Source organism: Ranitomeya imitator, chromosome 5, assembly GCF_032444005.1.
Source record: "Ranitomeya imitator isolate aRanImi1 chromosome 5, aRanImi1.pri, whole genome shotgun sequence".
NCBI classification, from domain to species: Eukaryota; Metazoa; Chordata; class Amphibia; order Anura; family Dendrobatidae; genus Ranitomeya; species Ranitomeya imitator.
Genome location: NC_091286.1, coordinates 262567214 through 262592599, shown reverse-complemented (window position 1 = coordinate 262592599; position 25386 = coordinate 262567214). Strand labels below are relative to the sequence as shown.

At 39.5% G+C, this 25386-nt stretch overlaps 1 protein-coding gene across 1 annotated transcript in view; it reads left to right on the top strand.

Annotated features, from left to right (window-relative positions):
• Positions 1-25386, top strand: part of CLVS2 (clavesin 2) — a 131326-nt gene that overhangs the window by 74107 nt on the left and 31833 nt on the right. The window contains exons 2-3 of the mRNA XM_069726127.1: positions 3057-3231; positions 21043-21153. Coding sequence (XP_069582228.1) covers positions 3057-3231; positions 21043-21153 — 286 coding nt within the window. The remainder of the gene's footprint in view (positions 1-3056; positions 3232-21042; positions 21154-25386) is intronic.

The window sequence follows — 25386 nt, the reverse complement described above, 5'->3', positions numbered from 1 at the left end:
AGGACAGGGAGTTGCTATCCATGAAGTTGGCTTTCTCGGAGTGGAGACATCTCTTTGAGGGAGCTCATTTTCCTTTCCAAGTCTTCACAGATCACAAGAATTTGGTATACCTGCAGACAGCCCAGCAGTTAAATTCTCGCCAGGCCAGATGGTCCTTGTTCTTCTCCCGCTTTCATTTCACCCTCCATTTTCTTTCTGGGGAGAAGAACATTCGTGCCGACACTCTCTCTCGCTCCGTTGTATCATCTGAGGAGGAGGAAGAGGAGTCTCGGCTTATTGTCCCCACCGAGAGCCTGAGAACTGTGGCCCTGGTTTCGCTAGAGTCTGTGCTTCCGGGCAAGACTTTTGTACCATCCAGTTTGCAACCGGAGGTTCTCTCTTGGGCACACTCGTCCAGAGTGGGTGGACATTTTGGTTCCAAAAGGACATCTGAGTTACTGGCGAGGACATACTGGTGGCCGCATATGGCTCGTGATGTCACAGACTATGTTCGGGCGTGTGTCTCTTGCGCCAAGAACAAGTCCCCTCGGCAACGGCCAGCTGGGTTTCTTTACCCCCTGCCGGTGGCGGACAGGCCTTGGGAGATGGTCACGATGGACTTTGTGGTAGGCTTACCCAAGTCTCGTAGCTGCACCATTATCTGGGTGATCACCAACCATTTTTCCAAGATGGTTCACTTGCTTCCTCTTCTACGGCTACCTTCTGCATGGGCTCTGGCAGCGTTGTTCATGAAGCACATCTTTTGCCCACACGGTATGCCGGACAAGATTATCATTGACCGGGGTCCCCAGCTTGCGTCTCGATTCTGGAGAGAGCTTTGTCGTCTACTCAGTATTGAGTTGAATCTCTCCTCGGCTTATCATCCTGAGATGAATGGGTTGTTGAAAGGGCCAATCAGACCCTGGTCACATATTTATGACATTTTTTTTCTGCCAGGCAGGATGCTGTAGCTGACTCCACAGGTCAGACTCCTTTCCTCCTTAGTTACGGCCAGCATCTGCGGGTTCCTGTGCCTATGCCCGTGTCTTCTGCTGACTCCAGGGTGGCAGACTGGGCAGTGGAGGCACGGGACATTTGGGACCGCACTCAGGATGCCATCCGGGCCTCCAAGGAGAGAATGAGGTCGTCCGCCGATGCACATCGGCGCCCTGCCCTGACCTTTGCTCCTGGCGACTTAGTGTGGCTCTCCGCCCGTAACATCAGTCTGCGTGTTGAGTCTACTAAGTTTGCACCTCGTTTCTTGGGTCCCTTCAAGGTCCTCAAACAGGTTAATCCTATGGTCTACCATCTGGCCCTTCCTCCACGCCTAGGTATCACTGACACCTTTCATGTGTCCCTCCTTAAGCCTGTATATATGTCCCGGTTTTCTGAGTCATCTGCCGGGACATTGGGTTAGTCTACGGACGATTACGAGGTGAACGCTATTTTGGGGTGCAAGGTGGTACGTGGCAAAAAAATTGTATTTGGTGGACTGGAAGGGTTATGGTCCTGAGGACAGGTCCTGGGAGCCTGCTGAGCACATTCAAGCTCTGCAGCTCATTGCTACCTTCGAGCGTAGCGAGGCCCAAGGAGGGGGGCCCTAGGAGGGGGGGTAATGTTAGGGGTCAAGTTCCCGCCTCTGCACAGGGGGAATCTTGGGCCATCTCCACTGCGGTCTCCCATTCTTTTCCTGCCACAGTGGAGCCTGCTCAGTGGAGACGTCAGTCCCAGCGTCTCGCTCAGTCTGACTCTGTGCTAAGAGTTACTGCTGCATTTCCTGCTTCTGCCATTGAAGCCAGTGCTGGGCAGCGGCGAGCAGACGCTTCTAGGACTAAGTCCTGCTTTTCTCGTTCTGAACATGCCCAGAGTAAGATCTCTCAGTGGAGATCGAGGGTCATATGTTCAGATACTGCAGCTAAATCCATTGGTCCTCCAAGAAGGTCCTGTAGGTGCTCAGGCTCTGTAGCAGCCTCTTATTGGTCCTTCTAGGAAGGTCCTGTACGTGCTGCAACTATTTAATGCTCACCTAGCCACACGGCCATGCGCTAGTATCTTTCTAAGTTATATGATTTGCGCCAGTGTGGTCATGTACGATTGTGTTCAGGGACTCGGCTGAAATAAGCCCCTAGAATGCTGGAACCTCCGGTGAGGAGATTGTGTTTGTATGTATTCAGGGACCTGGCTGAAATAAGCCCCTAGAATGCTGGCACCTTCGGTGAGGAGTTTTGTGTGCATGTATGACTACTGACTGCTCTCTGTTGGGCAGTTAGCCTGTGCCTCTGTGAAGTCTAACAGGGCGCAGTGCTTTGCTTTCACGGCTTCTCTGTGAAATAACAGAGCTAGTTCATACCGCCATATGATGCCGCCATTACTAGCAGCAGGTTCTCCTGCACGGTGGACCCCGGCAAACACCTCAATTTCAATAAAACATCTATATTTACTCGGTGCGTTCCGCTAGCCCTAACACCATCCACATTAGCTGTACCATTAAATATGTTCTGTTGTATGTTATAAATATTTTTCTTGTTTTGAGAATAATTAATTTCAAAAGTTTTAGAAATTAAAAATATTATTGAAAACATAAAATCTCACATTTCTATTCTTCAAGAGTACACGATGATTAAATTTACGTAGTTTGCAAATACTTCTAATAACTAAGTACATTACCATATTATGAGATCAAGTCATGCTTCTGACTGTTTTTCATTAAAAATGTAATATGATCTGTATTTGTGCACTATTTAGGTTCTTTGATGCTATAATTTATTGAGTTTACAGTCAATCTAGACTCAAATATTTTATTAAATCTAAAGTTGTATTGTTGATATTCTAGGAACTAGTGCATCACTTGAATTAATGGTACAGGGAAGCAAAGAACCCCAAAGTGGGAATCCTAGTGTCATGCATTGCCCCTCAGTCTACCCTCTGCATTACAAAATCTATCGTTTTAAGTCCCTAATGTTCCTTCAATTACTGTATATAGATAAAATACTGTTTCTAGTGTCTATAAAGGTTAATGGATAAAAACTGTTGAGAAACATTTCAAATGTTGTTTAAACATTTTTCTTCTTTTATAGATATACACTCGTAGACATTCTGCGTGCCATATTGCTTTCTCTGGAGGCTATGATAGAAGATCCTGAACTCCAGGTGAATGGATTTGTACTGATTATAGACTGGAGCAACTTTACTTTTAAACAAGCTTCAAAATTGACCCCAAGCATGCTAAGACTAGCAATTGAAGGGCTTCAGGTAAGAACACTGTTAAATTCTGTGTTTTAAAACTTTAGGCATTTGTGGAAAAATACTGAAAATTAATAATGCTTTCAATAATAAAGGTGTTAATAGTTTTTTCTTAGCAATTAAACTTCAAAGTGAATGAGTAAAAAATAAATTTAAATCAAATAATTATTTGGTGTGGTTACTCTGCCTTCAAAAGTGCTTCAGTTCATCTAGTATATTTGCACACAATTTGAAGAAACTCAACAAGAAGGTTGTTCCAAACATCTGTGAGAACAAACCACAGATCTTCTGTGAATGTAAATTTATGCAAATCCTTCTCTCACTTTGTGTAATCCCAGACAGACTTGAAGATGTTGACATTAAGAAGAGGCCAAATCATCACTTCCAAGACTTCTTGTTTTTTACACTGAAGATAGTTCTTGCTGACATTGGCTGTATGTTTGGGGTTGGTTTCCTGCTGCAGAATAAATTTGCAACCAATCACACGTCTCTCTGATGGTATTGCATGTTGGATAAGTGTCTGCCAATAATTCTCAACATTGAGGACACCATTGATCATGATTGAATTCCCAAACCTGCAAGGAACATCCACTATTCTTCACTGTCACATGTAGACACTCATTACTGTACCGGTCTCCAGCCCTTTGGCAAACAAACTTCCTTTTGCTGCAGCAAAATATTATACAATTTGACAAAAATGTCCGGAGTACATGCTATTATTTTTCTACATGCAAGTTAAAATTATTATTGTTATTATATATAGACAGGGAGGACCATTTATATGGATACACCTAAATAAAATTGGAATGGTTGGTGATATCAACTTCCTGTTTGTGGCACATTAGTATATGGGACTGGGAAATTTTTTCAGGATGAGTGGTGACCATAGCGGCCATTTTGAAGTTGGCCATTTTGGATCCAACTTTATTTTTTCTAATGGGAAAAGGGTCATGTGACACATCAAACGTATTGAGAATTTCACAAGAAAAACAATGGTGTGCTTGGTTTTAACGTAACTTTATTCTTCCATGAGTTATTTGCAAGTTTATGACAACTTATAGATTGTAAGCTTGCGAGCAGGGCCCTCATTCCTCTTGGTATCTGTTTTGATCTTTTGTGTTTATTGTTATGCTGTAATGTCTATTGTCTGTACAAGTCCCCTCTAAAATGTAAAGTGCTATGGAATATGTCGGCGCTATAAAAATAAAATAATTATTATTATTATTAACTTATAAAATGTGTTCAAAGTGCTGCCCATTGTGTTGGATTGTCAATGCAACCCTCTTCTCCCACTCTTGACACACTGATAGAAATACCGCAGAAGAAATGCTAGCACAGGCTTCCAGAATCCGTTGTTTCAGAAGCTGCACATCTCGTATCTTCACAGCATAGACAATTGCCTTCAGATGACCCCAAAGATAAAAGTCTAAGGTGGTCAGATCGGGAGACCTTTGTGGCCGTTCAACTGGCCCACAATGACCAATCCACTTTCCAGGAAACTGTTCATGTAGGAATGCTCAGACCTGTCACCCATCCCTTTTTTAGTGCTCTGGGGATTATTTATGAAAATCATTTATAACATTATGCCCTGGCTGAATCCAAGCTATGTCAGCATCAGCAGGGAGACCAGCCAGCAGAAGAATTCTGCTCTGAGATCCACAGATTGTGCACAGACATCAGGTGGAATATTCCCGCCCTCCAAGGTAATTTTTGTCAGGGTCTTTCTTGGAGAGTAAAGGATGCCTTGGTCATGTACAAAGGCCGTCAAGTCCTTAGCTATCTGTGTGAATCATCGTCTTCGAAAAAGACCAAAGGAGACACCATTATCTACTGGGGTCTTGTACTTAATAAACTTAGGTTGGATCATTGTACTGGTCCACCAGTGATTTGGGGCAAAACAAGAGTTTTTTTGTGGTCAGAAAGGTAATTTTGTAGATACAAGCCCCTCAATATCTGGAGAATAGCAACTTGGATGTACATATCTCATCTACTTGTAGGTTGCAATTTTTCTTGCCCGCTGAAGTCCTATTAAGTGGAAAATACATGTTTATTTCCACATTTTTGGATAGTGGGGTGGAATCCAATCTTATTGGCGTACTCTTCGTCCGGTTCCAGGGTGTAATTCCTTAAAAGTTGCCTAAGCCTATTCCCATAATCGCTATAGATTCTGCATATCTGAGTCAGTGGCATTTCACTTAGAAAATTCAAGATTTATGTCTTCAGGTAGGGGCTATGCACACTGAATCCATTAATTATTATGTATTACAGCGTTTGCCCTCCCTGATGGTTCTAGGTCTTCCTTGGCTGACTTGAATTAATCCAGTGGTGAACTAGCAGGCACAGAAGGTAGTGAGGTGCAGCAATTACTGTATAGCCACGGTCTCTACCAAGTCCATGTCTGATTTTGAGTATTTTTTTCAGAGCAAAGGTGTCAGGAGTTGCCACCTTATCACCCTTATGATTGCTCAGTCAATTTAATTCCAGGGGCAAAGTTGCCAAAACGCACGTTATATAACATTTCAGTTCCTGAGAGGCAGGCCATGAAACGTTATATTACAGAGAGCTTTGCTACGTGGGAGACCGACCTCATCCCTCATGGTAGCAGGGCTTTTCTCTGTTAAGAAAAAAGATGGGGGATGCTACCTTTCTAGGACTTCTGCAAACTTAATCGGATTATGGTTCTTGCAGCCCCATGCACTAGCCTGGGCCATATTTAAGGCAAGAAAGTGATAGGAACGGGCACAGGATGAAAGAACCCCATCTATTGACATCAGGGATCTCAGGGTTGCTCAGAACAAGTTTCAGGTATCGTCCCTCTAATCTTACCCTAGTGGCAGTGCTCCCCTTCCCATCTGTCTTGCCGTGCCTCATCTGGCTTCTTAATGGAGCGTGACATCTGTATTAAACCCTACCGGTTGATCAAATCTCCCTTTATGAACATTTTTATACCTTTAAAAGACCCTATGTGCACTATTCTCATTCTAGTTTAGCTACCCATTTTTGAGCTCTTGACACTGCTCAACATCTTCTGGTTTCCAAAGGCTATAAGTATGTGTCATTCATTTGTTTTCTTGACTGATCACTGCTTCTGTGGTCCTCACGTTTTCATTTCTTGATTCTTCAAAAGTGTTTGAACAGAGTGTATTGAAAACCCAGTTTGCTTTGAAATCTTTGCCTGGTGGAGACCATGTTGCTGCAATATAACCACCTTGTATTCTTGTTTCTGTGCTGTCTTACCATGGTATATGACCTGTGGCATGAAACTGTCTTCCACAACCTCACCTTTGTAGGAGCTTCACAGCTGTTTTGTTTCAGTTAATTACTCTGTTTTAACCTAAATATGAAAATGATGACCATTATTGTGTGCTTGATATAATTATTTACTGATTTACCTGACTATAATCCTAAATAATCCTTGATTTTGGACACGTTTAAATGGGAGAATTGATATTGTATTGAAGGCAAAGAATGGTACCACTAATTATTGATTTGATTTAGATTTTTCTTCAGTTTGTTCACTTTGCATTTTCTTGTATATGAAATATAATCTGTTACCATTTCTATTTTTTAAAGCATTCTTACTTTGCAGCATTTTGTCCACATCTGCATAAACTTTTGCACAGTACTATACGTGGATGATCTTTTAGTCTGTTTTGATTGAGAAGCGATTGATACAGGAATACAGCAAATCCTAAATCAGAATTTTGAAAAAAATGATAATAAACACAGCAGTTTTCTGCTGAACCAAATGCGCAAGATACAAGAAATAATTGAAGCTTTTGAATTCAAACATGCAAAACCAATGGAAGTCAACTACCTGACGGAGATAAACAAAGTAATTAGCAGCCAAATGACAATCAGTTCAGTAAGGCAGTAGGAAAATGTTTATACATAACAACTGCTAAAAGACCCGATATTTCAGCAATATTAGGAATATTGTATACTATATCTGATATTTGTGTTTTATAAAGTTCTCAATGTCAAGCCAGATTACTGGAATGCTTTAAAGAGAATTAGAGAAAATAAATCTTTGTACTTTGTTAGCCAGCAGATAAAAAAATATAAAAAATTGAGAGTCTTCAGTGGTTGATACCTTTTATCAATTTTCCGATGTTGGGCCTTTGACGTGGGCTTCGGCATTGAGCCCACATTTTTCCCGGCATGTCAGCTGTTTTGAACAGCTGACATGTGCCTCTAACAGCCGCAGGTGGAATCGTGATCCACCCGCGGCTGTTAACCTGTTAAATGCCGCTGTCAATCTCTGACAGTGGCATTTAACTTACGCTTCTGGTAAGAGTGCCGGAAATCCCACCCATCTGTGAACCCATCACATGATCGCAGGTCATGCTGGGTCGGCATGACAAGCAGAGGTCATCAAGAGACCTCTATGGTTGTCATAGCTGGATTGCTATGAGAGCAATTCTCATAGGAACTGAACATTTCTGCTACATACTAATGATCTGATCATAGCCTGTATGTAGCAGAGCCAATCAAAGTACTGCCACTTCTAGTCTCTCATGGAGACTATTGAAGCATGCAAAAAGTAAAAAATGTTTTTAAAAACATAAAGAAATATATAAATGTTCAAATCACCCCCTTTCACCCCATTAAAAAAAACAATGAAAAATAAAACAAATTTACACCTATTTGGTATCGCCGCGTTCAGAATCATCAGAATCACCCGATCTTTCAATATAAAAACAGAGTTAACCTGATCAGTAAACAGCATAACGAGAAAAAATCAAAACACCAGAATTAGGTTTTTTTGGTCGCCGCTACTCTGCAATAAAATGCAATAATGGATGATCAAAAGATCATGTCTACATCAAAATGGTATCAATAAAAACATCAGTTTGGCACACAAAAAATAAGCCCTCACCTAGCCCCAAATAACAAAAAATGGAGACGCTACAGGTCTCGTAAAATGTTTTTTTTTTAAACAAAATTTGGATTTTTTACCACTAGACATATTGTTTATGAAATCATATTGACCTGGAGAATCATAATGGCAGGTCAGTTTTAGCATTTAGTGAACATGGTAAAAAATAAAATACAACTGTGGAATTTCACTATTTTTTGCAATTTCACCACACTTGGAATTTTTTCCCATTTTCCAGTACCTGATATGTTAAAACCAATGGTGTCGTTCAAAAGTACAACTTTTCTCACAAAAATACAAGCCCTCACATGGCCATTTTGACAGGAAAATAAAAAAATGTATAGGCTCTACGAAGAGGAGGAGCAAAAAAAAAAAAATGAAAATACCTCTGGTCATGAATGACTAACTGAAAAGATGGTAATATAGCAGCTTTCCTGAATACTCAGGTCTCTATCAGGCATAGTATAACACACTATCTGAAGAGGCACATATTTTATGAGAATGAAAATGAGAACTCATCTTTGCTCTGAGTTTTTATCCAGTCTCCCCCTACAAACAGACCCCCAGTCGGACATTTGGTGCATATAACTAAGTACACTACATTACATTTGATGCATCTGAAAGTACCTATGATATTGTAGTAATGATGTGAGTTGGGAATCTTTATCTTGTCCATTGTCGTTATTCAGACTAACAAGCTAGGCCTAAGGGACTGATCCTTAATAAGAGGTGCTTAATAAGAGGTGCTGGGTGCTGGAAGAGTATCAAAAGCTGCAGCTATCCTGGAGGTCAATTTATCAAAAAATGCTCAAATGCTATCAGACAATGGCACTTTGCATCAATATGTAATCCACGAACCTCAGTATAAATAAACACAGGGGAGTGAAGAAATCCATTAGAATAAAAATTAACTTGTATTAACAATTTAAAAGAAGAAAATACATGAGCAATAATTAAAAAGCAGAGTGCCTCACCAATGAGATGGCCCAGACTTCCAATAGATAACAATCTAAAATTATGAAAATATATGTATATGTAACAGTGATAGGGATTATACCGTTCTCAAAACAAATGAGGTCACCCAATTCAGAAATATGCCTGGATTTGAAGTTTAACCAGTAACAAAGAGTAACTTAAGGTAAGTCACTGAATATCTACCTATCATCAATGCATATCAATAGATCATGGTAGCAGGTCTAAGTAATCCTATAGCGTGTAAGATAATACCTAATAGTGAGGAGTGAAACAAGTGGCCATAGAAAATACAATGCTCGCAAAGTAAAGGAAACGGATTCACCTTGGAGAGTCTGGAGTAGTGTCTCCTTACCCCAACGCGCGTTTCACCAAGATTAGCTATTCAGAAGGGCATGCAGATGATACTGTGTGTACTTTCTGAAGTTTGTTAACATATGTAGTTCCTCTAAACTATCTTAAATGACTTCACAATGTAATTTGTGTCAGTTCTTTTTCTGTAATGCTTGTTATTGTGACATTAGAGATAATCGTAGCTGTATGTCTCAGTTATCTCTTGCAATTTCTAAGTGCTGATATAATTCTGCTGAAAGCTGAGATCTGCAATGTTATTCTCTACCCAAAGACACTTTTCCCGAGGCATTGGTTTGGGGGGATATATTATTTTTAGTAATTTTACCTACAACTACATCATCACTCTTGTATCTCTAAGAGGCATATCCTGTTGCATCACACAAATGCTAATGTCATTAGTCACTTTCTACATAGCATTGCTGTAAAAACCTAACTTCAAGTATGTAATATTACCTATCAACATTACTTTTCTGGTGAAATGAAGCACAAAAGAGCATAGGATAACATTACATAGAAGCATCAGGAAATATACATACAGAGCCATGTTGTATTTCCCTGTAAAAGGGTGAATGATAGCATATGGTTCACATCATTGAATGGTAGCCTATGGCATAAAAAATCCATGATGGTTCAAAATGTACTGTTTCAGTTTTAGAACTTTTATTCTTGAAACAAAGTGGTAAAACAATTTTCAATTCACTAACAAGTATGTTACAGGTTGTTCTACCTGTGGCCAAAGTGGCTCAAAAACATGTTGAGCAGTTTGGCTAGTCGGAGTGATCAATAAATACAAATTGGGCCGTTGTCACCTTTCTCCTGACTCCTGACTATACATTGATACACAGCAGCCAATAAGTCACTATTGAGAAGAGTAGAGAGACACATTCCCTTATAAATACAGAAGACTTATAGCTGAGTTCACTGTTTTTTGCTTGTAATATCATCTATTTGCTAATGGCACACTATTTTGTATGCCATTGTGGATGTGCCCTCAGAGTATGCTGCCATGATCAGGTGGCAGACATGCTTTAAATATTTAATAGAAAATATAATTCCTGACTTTCAAATGATACTTGATTTTTCAGTCTCCACTAAATGAAGACAGATTTGAAGCATTTCCAATGGGATTTGTCTTGTGGTTGCCATTTGGTCTATCGCATTTTTCATTACCATTTAATAAGCGCTTTTGTTTTAACGTAACTCAGCCTGCGCCATTAAATAGACCTGATTTATTGTTACATTTTGCATCAGTGAGAAGATAATCTTCCACAATGGTTTCCCGCAACATTAACAGCCATATTATTCGAACCAGATACGTATTGAATTGGAAACAGAATTGTGAAATCATAGATAAGGCTTCAAGTTCCTTTGTGCAAAACATTTTAGTAATTTGTGCTGCACTGTACTAGAACTGTGAAGTGTGAAATGTCTTTCCTGTGACACTTTAAAATTAGATTGCTAAACTTTCCTTTTGTCAATGAGACACTGATAATGTTAGCTTCCAATGCATTTAATGTAATCTGTAGACCAACATGACCCACTGCTGATATATTATTTCACTAGGAGCACTGTCGCATCATTTTCATTTAGCAATAAAACCAAAGCTACTAAGGATATTGTTGTAAAATTTTTATGTAATTTATTTTCCCTTTGTGCCCCTAGATAATAAAAATGTCCACATCCATTCATTTCTAAGGAAGGAAAAGAGGTCCCTATTTGGTACTATTATTTTTTGAGGTACTGATTGTTTCATTTTTTAAAGAATGTCTATATTTATTACCCCATTATTTCTGAGATACAATATTTGGAGGCATTGGGCATAATAGGAAGTACGGTAAAAGAGGCATTTGAGGCAGCAAACAAAACAAGATCAGAGGAATGTTAGAGGATATGACGATTGTGTAGGTCGGATAAATGTAAGGCATCAAAAATGTCTAACAAGTAAACTTGTATTTTGTGTCTGCTAAATTTACTGGTGTCGGTAGAAGTTTTCATGGAAATCTGGGCCAGATGGAAAATTGATCAGCTCAGACTTCACTTGGGAGCAACTGAATTAAACTGAGCTGTATTTTCTTAAATGATCTGTAGAGTGTCTTAGTAGAACTGGTATCTACCTGCTATGACTGCTAAAGCATATTCCGATGTGTAACGAACAAACCAGGAAGACAAATACGTGAACCTGACAGGTCCTTGTTCAGACTAGGAAAAGCCGTTTTCTGACCCTGGTCCTCCCCTGCCTGACCACAGAGATTAATCAATGTAAACCTAGCACTCAGCTTAAATGCGTTGAGACAAAATTTATTGTAGTACACGAAAAACGTTTCGGTCGTAATAGAACCTTCTTCACACATGTAGGGTACGTGGTTCTCAGATTAAAGTCTGGATATGCTGGGCATTGTAATGGAAGCCTGCAGTGAATACAACATGGAAACTGATTTGTGCGTATGAGTCAGGTATTCGTGCCACTGGAATCCACCGCGTGAGCTGTGCTCTCGGTGTTTTCTTATTTGACCACAGAGCTTGCACCCTAAGGTAATGCAATGTCTACCCCACTCGACGATGGCTTACCCTGAATTTCCTTAGCAGCTCCTAGGATCGCTAGAGTAGCAGTTCCCTATGGAGATAAGAAGTCACATACAAAACTTTCTGCAACCAACATAAACTACTCAAAGGGAATGAATCCAAAAAAGTCTATCACCAGCAGGAAACACGAGTAGGGAAAGGTACTTCAAGCTGCACCTGAAAAGTGGTAGGACACACAAACAGAGCAAATAAAAAACACCTGTTACCTAAAACATTAAGAAAACATCTACAGAAAAGGTGTATCAGTTGTGGCTCCGTGAAAAGAAAAGCTTACCACAGAGCACAGAATCAAGGGTTCGAATCCAGAAGCATGACAGCACCATTATATGGTCATTATAAAGTAGTACTATAGTCTTTGTATTGTGGTTTTAATTCAGAAACAATATGGTAACATTAACTATTTCAGGACCGTCCACAGCCAAAAAATGTCCTTGTGGTCGCCAATAAACTTCTTCTACAGAGATGTTCTGAAATAGCATAATAGAGCAGCTGCAGCCATACTCTTCAAAGAGAAGGCAGAGATGGGTGGTTACCATCTCTGCCTTCCCTATTACTGTATACATCGTGCTGAACAAAGGCTGTGTATACAGGATTGGAAGTACTCTACTCTATGTGTAGTGAAGAAGCAAGAGCTGCTAGGTCTTGGGGGCTGAAATCCTGCTGCAACTGGGGCTACTATATCAGCCCCAGTTTCAGAGGAGATCAGATTATAATAAGTATTGAAATTTTGAAATGTCCCCTAAAGGTCTTTTGTGAATTTATGGAACATTATGTAAAATAAATGAAAAATAAATTAAAATAATGTCACTACCAGACTAAATTGCTGTTGTCCGATATATACAAAAATTGTTACAGAAAGATGAACAAATTTTAAAATGTATTTCTGTGGTCCTAAATGGTCTTTAACAAATAAAAAAAAGTATGAAAAATAACTTAAAAATTAGACCCTATGTATCACGATGAAAAGTTGCAAAAATGATTTGAATATCAGAATTACAAAAATATTTACAGCTCTTAAACCTGCATTATTTAAAAATGTTCTGGATCATGAGCAGGGGTTTATGGCCTGGTCTTGAACTATATAAAACAATGGAAGTAGCACACCATCTTGAGGTCAAATCACGCGCATTTTAATTGCCCATCTGGTGAGAAAAATCCACATTCCTGGACCGAAACATCGCCAGATGGTCAATTAAAATGTACATGATTTGACCTCAAGACGGTGTGCTACTTCCATTTTTTAAATATATTTACTAGGTTTGGTACATACCTGGGAAGCTTTTGAACCCCACCAAGAATTTTTGTGCTGCTTTTTGTTCTTTTTTCTAGTCTTAAACTAGTTAGTGAATTGTATAGTGGTTTTAATTGACTATTAAATTATACAAAACAAATTAAATTGCTGTAATATGGCTGAACAGAGAATTTAGTAGATATGTGATAGTGCAAGTGCAAGTATATGTGCATTTTAAATGGAGCCAAATAATAATTTTCAATTGATTGAATTTTGCCTCATCCATAAGAGGGGTTACTAAATATGTTTTGGAACATACAAATGTTGCTATCTTATATATAGCCATTTACAGTACATCGTAAAAATATATCATGTAATTGCAATAGTGCTTAGACATACTTTGTATGATGGGATTTAGTTTGTCACTTTGATGGCTTATTGATTTCCATGGAAAAGTCACAATTACTTAGTGACCTTTTTTTTGAACCATCTTCTAATAGTTATGTCAGCTATCAATTAAGTCTAGTGACAGTCTAATACAAGACTGTCGTACTGAATAAAGCCTTGATGACTGTCATATGTTTTAACATTCCCCCTGTCATCTCTCTCACCACTTACAAGGTAACAGAATTTTCATGTGTTTATTACACAGGGCACATAATTCTTGCTCAGTAGAACGCACAGAATTTTGGATTGTGACTTTGGTTTAATTTTTTCAGCATGGTGTGAGCTCTAGAAATGTTGCTTTCTCTAGTTTAATATGACTTAAACACATTAGAATGCACCAATAAAAATGCCATAAAAAGTCCTCCCATTACCACTGTACCCCCAAGGGTGGTTTTCACGTTAATGACCAGGCCAAATTTTACAATTCTGACCACTGTCCCTTTATGAGGTTATAACTCTGGAACACTTCAAAGGATCCCAGTGATTCTGACAATGTTTTCCTATGACATACTTTACTTCATGATAGTGGTAAAATTTCTTTGATATCGCCTGCGTTTATTTGTGAAAAAAACGGAAATTTGGCAAAAATGTAGAAAATTTTGCAATTTTCCAACTTTGAATTTTTATGCAATTAAATCAGAGATATGCCACACAAAATACTTAATATGTAACAATTTCCACATGTCTACTTTAGATCAGCACAATTTTGGAACAAATTTTTTTGTTAGGGAGTTATAATGGTTAAAATTTGACCAGCAATTTCTCATTTTTACAACACCATTTGTTTAGTGGCCACATTTCATTTGAAGTCTTTTTGAGGGGTCTATATGATAGAAAATATCCAAGTGTGACACTATTCTAAAAACTGCACCCTTCAGGGTGCTAAAAACCACATTCAAGAAGTTTATTAACCCCTCAAGTATTTCACAGGAATTTTTGGAATGTTTAAATAAAAATGAACATTTAACTTTTAATCACAAAAAATTTACTTCAGCTCCAATTTGTTTTATTTTACCAAGGGTAACAGGAGAAAATGGACCCCAAAAGTTGTTGTACAATTTGTCTTGAGTACGCCGATACCCCATATGTGGGGGTAAACCACTGTTTGGGCACATGGCAGAGCTCGGAAGCGAAGGAGTGCCATTTGACTTTTCAATGCAAAATTGACTCGAATTGAGATGGGACGCCATGTTGCGTTTGGAGAGCCCCTGATGTGCCTAAACATTGAAATCCCCCACAAGTGACATCATTTAGAAAGTAGACCGCCTAAGGAACACATCTAGATGTGTGGTGAGCACTTTGACCCATAAAGTGATTCACAGAAGTTTATAATGCGGAGCCATAAAAATAAAAAATCATATTTTTTCACAAAAATGATTTTTCGCCCCCAATTTTTTATTTTCCGTAGGGTAAGAGAAGAAATTGGACCCCAAAAGATGTTGTACAATTTGTCCTGAGTACGCTGATACCCCATATGTGGGGGTGAACCACTGTTTGTGCACATGGGAGAGCTCGGAAGGGAAGGAGCGCCGTTTGACTTTTCAATGCAAAATTGACAGGAATTGAGATGGGACGCCATGTTGCGTTTGAAGAGCCACTGATGTGCCAAAACATTGAAACCCCCCACAAGTGACACCATTTTTGAAAGTAGACCCCCTAAGAAATTCATCTAGATGTGTTGTGAGAGCTTTGAACCCCCAAGTGTGTCACTACAGTTTATAACGCAGAGCCATGAAAAAAAACATTTTTTTTCCCACAAAAATTATTTTTTAGCCCCCAGTTTTGTATTTTTCGGAGGGTAACAGGAGAAATTGGACCCCAAAAGTTGTTGTCCAATTTGTCCTGAGTATGCTGATACCCCATATGTGGGGGGAACCACCATTTGGGCGCATGGTAGGGCTCGGAAGGGAAGGAGTGCCATTTGGAATGCAGACTTAGATGGAATGGTCTGCAGGCGTCACATCACATAGAAACCCCCCACAAGTGACCTCATATTGGAAACTAGACCCCCTAAGGAACTTATCTAGATGTGTTGTGAGAACTTTGAACCCCCAAATGTTTCACTAAAGTTTATAACGCAGAGCCGTGAAAATAAAAATTCTTTTTTTTCCACAAAAATTTTTTTTTAGCACCCAGTTTTGTATTTTCCCAAAGGTAACAGGAGAAATTGGACCCCAAAAGTTGTTGTTCAATGTGTCCTGAGTTTGCTGATACCCCATATGTTGGGGTAAACCCCTGTTTGTACGCACGTGAGAGCTCGGAAGGGAAAGAGCACTGTTTTACTTTTTCAATGCAGATTTGGCTGGAATTGAGATCGGATGCCATGTTGCATTTGGAGAGCCCCTGATGTGCCTAAACAGTGGAAACCCCCCAATTATAACTGAAATCCAAACACACCCCTAGCCCTTATCCCAATGGTAACCCTAACCACACCCCTAACCCTGACACACCCCTAACCCTAATCCCAACCCTATTCCCAGCCTTAAATGTAATCCAAACCCTAACTTTAGCCCCAACCCTAACTGTAGCCTTAACCCTAGCCCTAACCCTAGCCCTAACCCTAACCCTAATGGGAAAATGGAAATAAAAACATTTTTTAAATTTTTTAATTTTTCTCTAACTAAGGGGGTGATGAAGGGGGGTTTGATTTACTTTTATAGCGGGTTTTTTAGCGGATTTTTACGATTGGCAGCCGTCACACACTGAAAGACGCTCTTTATTGCAAAAAATATTTTTTGCGTTACCACATTTTGAGAGCTATAATTTTTCCATATTTGGGTCCACAGAGTCATATGAGGTCTTGTTTTTAGTTGGACGAGTTGATGTTTTTATTGGTAACATTTTCGGGCACGTGACATTTTTTGATCGCTTTTTATTCCCATTTTTGTGAGGCAGAATGACCAAAACCAGCTATTCATGAATTTCTTTTGGGAGGCGTTTATACTGTTCCACGTTTGGTAAAATGGATAAAGCAGTTTTATTCTTCAGCTCAGTATAATTACAGCGAAACCTCATTTATATTTTTTTATGTTTGGCGCTTTTATACGATAAAAACTATTTTATAGAAAAAAATAATTATTTTTGCATCGCTTTATTCTGAGGACTATAACTTTTTTATTTTTTATTTGATGATGGTGTATGGTGGCTTGTTTTTTGCAGGACAAGATGATGTTTTCAGCGGTACCATGGTTATTTATATCAATCTTTTTGATCGTGTGTTATTCCACTTTGTGTTTGGCGGTATGATAATAAAGCGTTGTTTTTTGCCTCGTTTTTTTTACGGTGTTCACTGAAGGGGTTAACTACTGGGACAGTTTTATATGTCGCGTCGTTACGGATGCAGCGATACTAAATTTGTGTACTTTTATTTTTTTTATATAGATAAAGAAATGTATTTATAGGAACAACATATTTATATATTTTGTTTTTGGATTTTTTTTAAATTTGTTTCACACGTGAATATTTTTTTACACTATAACATTGCCCCAGGGGGGGGGGGGACATCATGTTATAGTGTAAGATCGCTGATCGGACACTTTGCTGTGCACTGTGTCAGATTAACGATCTGACGTGCACTCCTGCAGGCTTACCAGCGCTTGCTCTGAGCAGGCGCTGGTAAGCCACCTCCCTGCAGGACACGGATGGAGCCCCGCAGGCATCTTGGATCCAGGCCTGCTGCAGGGACGAGGAGGTAAGAGACCCCCGCAGCAACGTGATCACATCACGTTGTTTTGGGGGTCTCAGGGAAGCACGCAGGGAGCCCCCTCCCTTCGCGATGCCTCACTATACTGCCGGGACACTGCGATCATGTTTGATCGCAGTGTGTCGGGGGTTAATGTGCCGGGGCGGTCTGTGACCGCACCTGGCACATAGTGCCGGATTTCAGCTGCGATAGTCAGCTGATACCCAGCCGCGATCGGCCGCGCTCATGTCCCCCGTGAGCGCGGCCGATCGCATATGACGTATTATCCCGTCGGTGGTCATACGGTCCCACCCCACCTCGACAGGATAGTACATCTAATGTCAGTCATCATATTATATAGCACTGTGTACTTACAATTACTTATTTTGTCTTTTCTACCCAGCTAATTCTTCTCTTTCTTTGCTCTATGCAGAAACAAGAAGTCTCTTTTCCCCTCTTCAATTCCTGACCCAGCTGCTCTGTTCCTCCCCCCTGCCAGGGACTTTTGCAGTGACTCATGAGATGCAGGGAATATTGACCTCCTGTTTCTAGTTATAGCTAAGAAGGACTCATTTAGTCAGTTTTTAATCAAATGATGTCACAGATCGAATGGAAAGCAGAATAATTAGCTGGGTAAAAATGCAAAATGAGCAATTGTAAATACAAAGGGCTATATAATATGATAATTGCAATATACAGTATAAAGAGGATAACATTTTTGATGGGAGTGCTTCTTTAGAAAACAACCATGGGGATTTTTGTGGGCATGTGAGGCCTGTTTTCATGCATATTTTTTTTTTTTTTTGCTTCTAGTGTTTCTCATCTGGTAACGTGATTTGTAGGCAAGTTTTGCAAATTCACATTTTACAAAAAATGGAATACTCATCTACACTTTCACTGTACACTAAAAATGTACTGTACATCATTCTACTTTCGAGTAGTTTTGAAAATCATAGAGAATGGTTTGGTTAATTATCTGAAAGCTCATGATCACCACTGTATGCTGCTTCTGTGTCATTGCCTTCATACCCTTCATAGGTATTATTTAGGGTCCATTTATTACTCCTTTTACTACATTTTTAAAATAATTTTCACCTTTTCACATGAACGTATTAAAAATTGACAAATGTTTATCCAGATAAACAGGCATTTTTCGCATCTATATTGTCATCCATATGCAATTCTTATGTACTCTGTATGACATCAATTTTTATCAGCAGTTTTTGAAATGTACAACAGTTTCCTATGTTAAAAAAAACCTCAGTGTATATATAAAAACTTGAAGACACAAAAGAGCATAGTAGAACCAAAAACACTCAGTTTAAAAAAATCACAGTAATCCGCAAGTGCTAGTAAAAAGATGTAAAAAACAGGGTATTTGGTTGATACGTTTTTTGCAAAAAATGTATACTAAGCTGCTCCACCAAACGTCAAGGTATACCCATATCAAAGCAAATTTCTACTTTTTTTTATATATGTGACCTATATACAGCATTTCTGGATTTTATTTTTATTTGTTTTACTTTATGGCGTTCACAATTAGTGTCAGGTAATGTGGTACCATTAAGGATAAGGAAATAAAAATATATAATTGTCTGTCTTCTCTTGCTGGCTATATTTTTCTGTATCTATAGTTAATCTGTCATATATCCTCTGTCTAAAGGTGTGCACACTACCAGAAAATGCTTCTGTCTCTCCTGTTATAAGTACTTCTGTTTTTCTAATTCACACTACATTGAGTGACAGTTTGATAAAATAATGAACTTGCTTTCAGTCAGTGTCAAGAGTGTGGCTACAGATGCTCAATATGGACAGAGGACTGACTGGAACTGTGCCAGTGGCACTCCTCTGACTGGAAGCCAAACGCTACCGGCAGGAATAAAGTTCATTTCCTTCTGGCAGTAGAGCTCTCAGTACGGCTGCTGCACAGTGTCAGAATGCTATTAACCTGATTGATAATGTTATTATATTTGACAGGTTCCCTTTAAAGGGGTTGTCTGACAGAGTTTGAGCCAGGTGTCATTAGCAGTATCTGCCTGATGCTCTCACATGAGAGAACCTACAGTCGACTGACCGCAGAGGAAGCAAAAGAGTATACAGACATTGCAGCACGGGATAACAGGTGATTCTTTTTGTCAGGAAAACATGTATAAAAACAAGCTGTAAAAGATTTACCTCACAAAAAGAGTCAGCTGTGATCCCATGCTGTAATGTCTGTATACGCTTTTGCCTCCTTCCCTCCCCAGGAACTGTGGTATAATCAGACGGTGTTCCTGCACAGCCAGACGCAGCCAGGCTTGGACTGGCCAACAGGAGAATAATCCGGTGGGCCCCTGCAAAAGAGTGGGCCCCCAGCTTCTTATTTGAGAAGTACTTGACACAATATGCTTGAATTAATATATACAGATAAAGGCAGCATCGTATTTATTTACCAATCTACATCGTTTATTGTTATATAAAGTTTTGATTGAGGATAATGTCACATTTGCATATAGCTGAAAAGTGGGGCCCTGGCAAGTGCTTTGTTTTCAACATATCCAATTTGTGGAACTTATTTTTATTCTAATATGTATTGGTTGAAATGTACTCTATTCATGGGAAAACCGCTTTATATCTAAATTCCCTCAAAATTCACAGCGAATTGCTGTCAGATTTTTGATTCGATAGCACTCACGCAGAACACTGATCCATGTTATTCAATAGGGCTGTTCAGATGAACTGTTTTTCTCTCCATCCAAATGTCTGTGGGAATAAAATCACATTATGAAATACTTTTGTTTGATTCATGGACCAGAATAATGCATGTAATGGCTGTAGCTCTTGCACTCGTTGAAAATTTGGAAGAACACAGAGACCTGCACTCGGATGAAGTCATGTTGGAGATTTGCAGAGGTGACGGGCCCAATTTTTCATACACTTGGCTTGACTTCTTTGGGCCTATATTTTATAGAAATACTTTGTTTTAGTTCCATCAATGGCACCTTAAAGCAATCCTCCACTCTTGGACTGAAAAGTGACTAATCGGAACATCAATTTCCACCGAGGAGACAACAGAGGCAAATAGAGGACGCTAGTCAGATTGAGTATACATTAGAAATGAGAAATCACTTTTTAGTGTCGGGATGGAGGGTCACCTTAAACCATTGCCAGTCTTGGCTAGGTCTATGAATTAATGCTGCAATGTTCCTAATGATTTTTCCCACAGGGAAGAACAGAATTGCTTGTTAAAACAGACTGTCTTATAAAGTGTCTTATTTTTTACTCCTTGAGGACTCTGACTGGAGCCAGTGTTTTCCAATTAATTACTATTTAAGTCTGTATTTGGGGAAAATATCTTTAATTACTGACTTCAGTGTGTTTCGCACCCATGGCCAGTTATTTAGCAACTAAGGGCAGATGAAATGAACTAGATAAGACAAAAATAGCCTTTACTTACACATAGCATGTGCCATCCAGAAAGAAAACCCAGAGGCTGATATAAATGATATATTAAGCTGGATTTTCAATTACACCATTTTTTTGTAAACTGATTGCCGCTGAGTGAAAAGTCACAGGGTTTTTAATTTCTCATTATCTTGCTTATAACCATAAATACCTTGTTTTTTTTTTACAAATACTGTACATGTTTTCAGTGTCTTGTTCTTTAGCTTACCATATTTTTCTATTTTACAGGATAGTTTTCCAGCTCGCTTTGGAGGAATCCATTTTGTCAATCAACCATGGTACATTCATGCCCTTTATACAGTCATAAGGCCCTTCTTGAAAGAAAAGACAAGGAAAAGGGTATATTTATTTTTCCAATGTAGAATACATTTACAAAAATCAGATCACATTGATAGTTTTAACAGTACGGAATAATACTATAAGTCATAATATACAATGTGATACCTTATTAAAGGGATTATCTGGACTTTACTTAATTTTTGCTATGGGGCTAATATCTTACAGTCAGGTAGTTGCTAACTACATGCCGGTTCTCCCTGTCACTGATCTCTGCCGGCTTAGATCAGGCACGGGACCCTTCTGCCGGTGATTCTGCAACTCTTGGTGGTTTTTTTTGCTAAAGCATCTTATTCCCTCATCTGTTCTGTTCTTGGAGTGTCTCTACCAATGTCATGTCATTGCCGGCCAACTCCCGGTAACTGAAGGGATCCAGCAGTCAATCAGCAAAAAGTCTGCAGTGACGCCCCAATGACAGAGCGGACCGGAAGAGGAAGAACTTCTCTGTTCACATGAGGTCTAAGGAAGCACAATTGTTTGTAGGACTGGTTCTTGACGGCACTAAGTCTGCAGAGATCGGCACCAGGCAGAACAGGCAGATAATTAGCAACTAGCTGCCTGTAAGACCTTAGCACTACTCCTCCTTGGTCAGGTTCATCTAGGATACTGTGTCCAGTTCTGGGCACCACATGATAAAAAAAGACAATTAAAAACACAAGAAAGTTCAGAAAAGAGCTACCTGGGTAGTGAGCGGACTACAAATTATGTCCTACGAGGAACAGTTAAAGGATCTGGGAATGTTTAGCTTGCAAAAAAGAAGGCTACGAGGAAACAATAGCCATCTCCAAATATCTGAAGGGATGTCACAGTGTAGAGGGATCACCATTATTCTCACTGGCACATGGAAAACCAAGAAGCAATGGAATGAAACTGACAGGGAGAAGATACAGATTAGATATTAGGAAAAACTTTTTGACAGTGAGGGTGATCAATGAGTGGAAAAGGCTGCAACGAGAGGTGGAAGGCTTCAAACTGAGGCTGGACAGACATATGTCTGAGATGGTTTCGTGAGTATTGCACTGAGCAGGGGGGTTGGACACAATGACCCTGGAGGTCCCTTCCAGCTCTAACATTCTATGATTCTATGATTCTGTGATCACCATAGCAAAAAATAAGCAAAATCCAAAATAACCCTTTTAAGTTTTGTGGTTTTATTTTTATGTAATACATGTTTATTCTGTGTAGACAAGTCTGGATATTATCATTGCATATATTTGCCTGAAAATTGAAAAATTACATAATTTTCACTGTTCTACTTACTGTATTTTCAAAAGATGTCAGGTTCAGTTATGAAATTAACCATTTGCTAATGATTTTGACCCCCTGAATGCAAATCTAATAATGGAAATTTTAGGTCGACTCTTGTTTTTATATCAGAGAATTTTCTTTTATTGCTACATAGCCTTTACTATTTACTGGACCTGTGTTTCAACATGTTAGATCTCTAAAGCAGCTATGAATATCTCTCACTCTTTAGATACTCAGTGAGAAAACTTGAACGAGATTGGGAAATTAAAGACACTAATGTGTTTTTATTGCATTTCTGGTATAGAAATGCTATAAAAATGTGAGCCACATATGATGTTAGCAAAAAAGTTCTAGCAAAGATAACAATTACCAGGAAATTTCCAAAACAAAGCATGATGAAAAAGCAATTATAAATTTCATGTAAACACTTACTCAAGAGCACGCAAGTAACCTAATTTAGCTATCTGGTGTAGAAATGTTGCCGGAAACCGGCAGCATCAAAAATGCCCCAAACACTCATTATGGAATATAATCTAAAAGGTTTAAAGAATTTGTCCAGTCTAAACTGATAAGTCTGCAGTCACTTTCTGTGGCTGCAGACCTATGAATCCCTCCTGCACATGCACTTTGCAATTCGGGGATTCGTCGGCTTCAGACCTGGAAACAAAGGGTATGTATGAGTTATACCAAGTGGGCCATGTATATGGATACACCTAAATACAATGGAAATGGTTGGTGATATCAACTTCATGTTTGTGGCATATTAGTATATGGGAGGGGGAAAACTTTTCAAGATGGGTGGTGACCATGGCGGCCATTCTGAAGTCAGACATTTTGGATCCAACTTTATTTTGTCCAATGGGAAGAGGGTCATGTGACACATCAAACTTACTGAAAATTTAACAAGAAAAACAATGGAGTGCTTGGTTTTAACATAACTTTATTCTTTCATGAATTATTTAAAAGTTTCTCTTTGTTTACAGTTTATTGCGTTGATGTCTGGTGAACGCAGTACCCTGGTCATTGCAGCAGATTTCAATGCAAGACACCCTACGCAAGAAAACTGTCACCATGTTATTTAGGTGTATCCATATAAATGACCCATCCAAATAAGTTTGCCTCATCACTGAACGTAATGTTCTGTTTAAACTGAGGGTCCTGTTATAATTTTTGTTTTGCCCATTCTGCAAATTCAGCGCACTGATCTGGCATCAGACGAACATTCCTTCGGCGGATATTAGCTACTCACATATGGCACCTTTACAAAATCCAGCTGCTGCAGCATCTCAATGAGGATGACCCAGATCGGAGCACTGAATTTGCAGAATGGGCAAAACAAAAATTGGAACAGGACCCTCAGTTTCTACAGAACATTATGTTCAGTGATGGGCCATTTACAGTGGGGCAAAAAAGTATTTAGTCAGTCAGCAATAGTGCAAGTTCCACCCCTTAAAAAGATGAGAGGCGTCTGTAATTTACATCATAGGTAGACCTCAACTATGGGAGACAAACTGAGAAAAAAAAATCCAGAAAATCACATTGTCTGTTTTTTTAACAATTTATTTGCATATTATGGTGGAAAATAAGTATTTGGTCAGAAACAAAATTTCATCTCAATACTTTGTAATATATCCTTTGTTGGCAATGACAGAGGTCAAACGTTTTCTGTAAGTCTTCACAAGGTTGCCACACACTGTTGTTGGTATGTTGGCCCATTCCTCCATGCAGATCTCCTCTAGAGCAGTGATGTTTTTGGCTTTTCGCTTGGCAACACGGACTTTCAACTCCCTCCAAAGGTTTTCTATAGGGTTGAGATCTGGAGACTGGCTAGGCCACTCGAGGACCTTGAAATGCTTCTTACGAAGCCACTCCTTCGTTGCCCTGGCGGTGTGCTTTGGATCATTGTCATGTTGAAAGACCCAGCCACGTTTCATCTTCAATGCCCTTGCTGATGGAAGGAGGTTTGCACTCAAAATCTCACGATACATGGCCCCATTCATTCTTTCATGTACCCGGATCAGTCGTCCTGGCCCCTTTGCAGAGAAACAGCCCCAAAGCATGATGTTTCCACCACCATGCTTTACAGTAGGTATGGTGTTTGATGGATGCAACTCAGTATTCTTTTTCCTCCAAACACGACAAGTTGTGTTTCTACCAAACAGTTCCAGTTTGGTTTCATCAGACCATAGGACATTCTTCCAAAACTCCTCTGGATCATCCAAATGCTCTCTAGCAAACTTCAGACGGGCCCGGACATGTACTGGCTTAAGCAGTGGGACACATCTGGCACTGCAGGATCTGAGTCCATGGTGGCGTAGTGTGTTACTTATGGTAGGCCTTGTTACATTGGTCCCAGCTCTCTGCAGTTCATTCACTAGGTCCCCCCGCGTGGTTCTGGGATTTTTGCTCACCGTTCTTGTGATCATTCTGACCCCACGGGGTGGGATTTTACGTGGAGCCCCAGATCGAGGGAGATTATCAGTGGTCTTGTATGTCTTCCATTTTCTAATTATTGCTCCCACTGTTGATTTCTTCACTCCAAGCTGGTTGGCTATTGCAGATTCAGTCTTCCCAGCCTGTTGCAGGGCTACAATTTTGTTTCTGGTGTCCTTTGACAGCTCTTTGGTCTTCACCATAGTGGAGTTTGGAGTCAGACTGTTTGAGGGTGTGCACAGGTGTCTTTTTATACTGATAACAAGTTTAAACAGGTGCCATTACTACAGGTAATGAGTGGAGGAAAGAGGAGACTCTTAAAGAAGAAGTTACAGGTCTGTGAGAGCCAGAAATCTTGATTGTTTTGTTTCTGACCAAATACTTATTTTCCACCATAATATGCAAAAAAAATGATAAAAAAACAGACAATGTGATTTTCTGGATTTTTTTTTCTCAGTTTGTCTCCCATAGTTGAGGTCTACCTATGATGTAAATTACAGACGCCTCTCATCTTTTTAAGTGGTGGAACTTGCACTATTGCTGACTGACTAAATA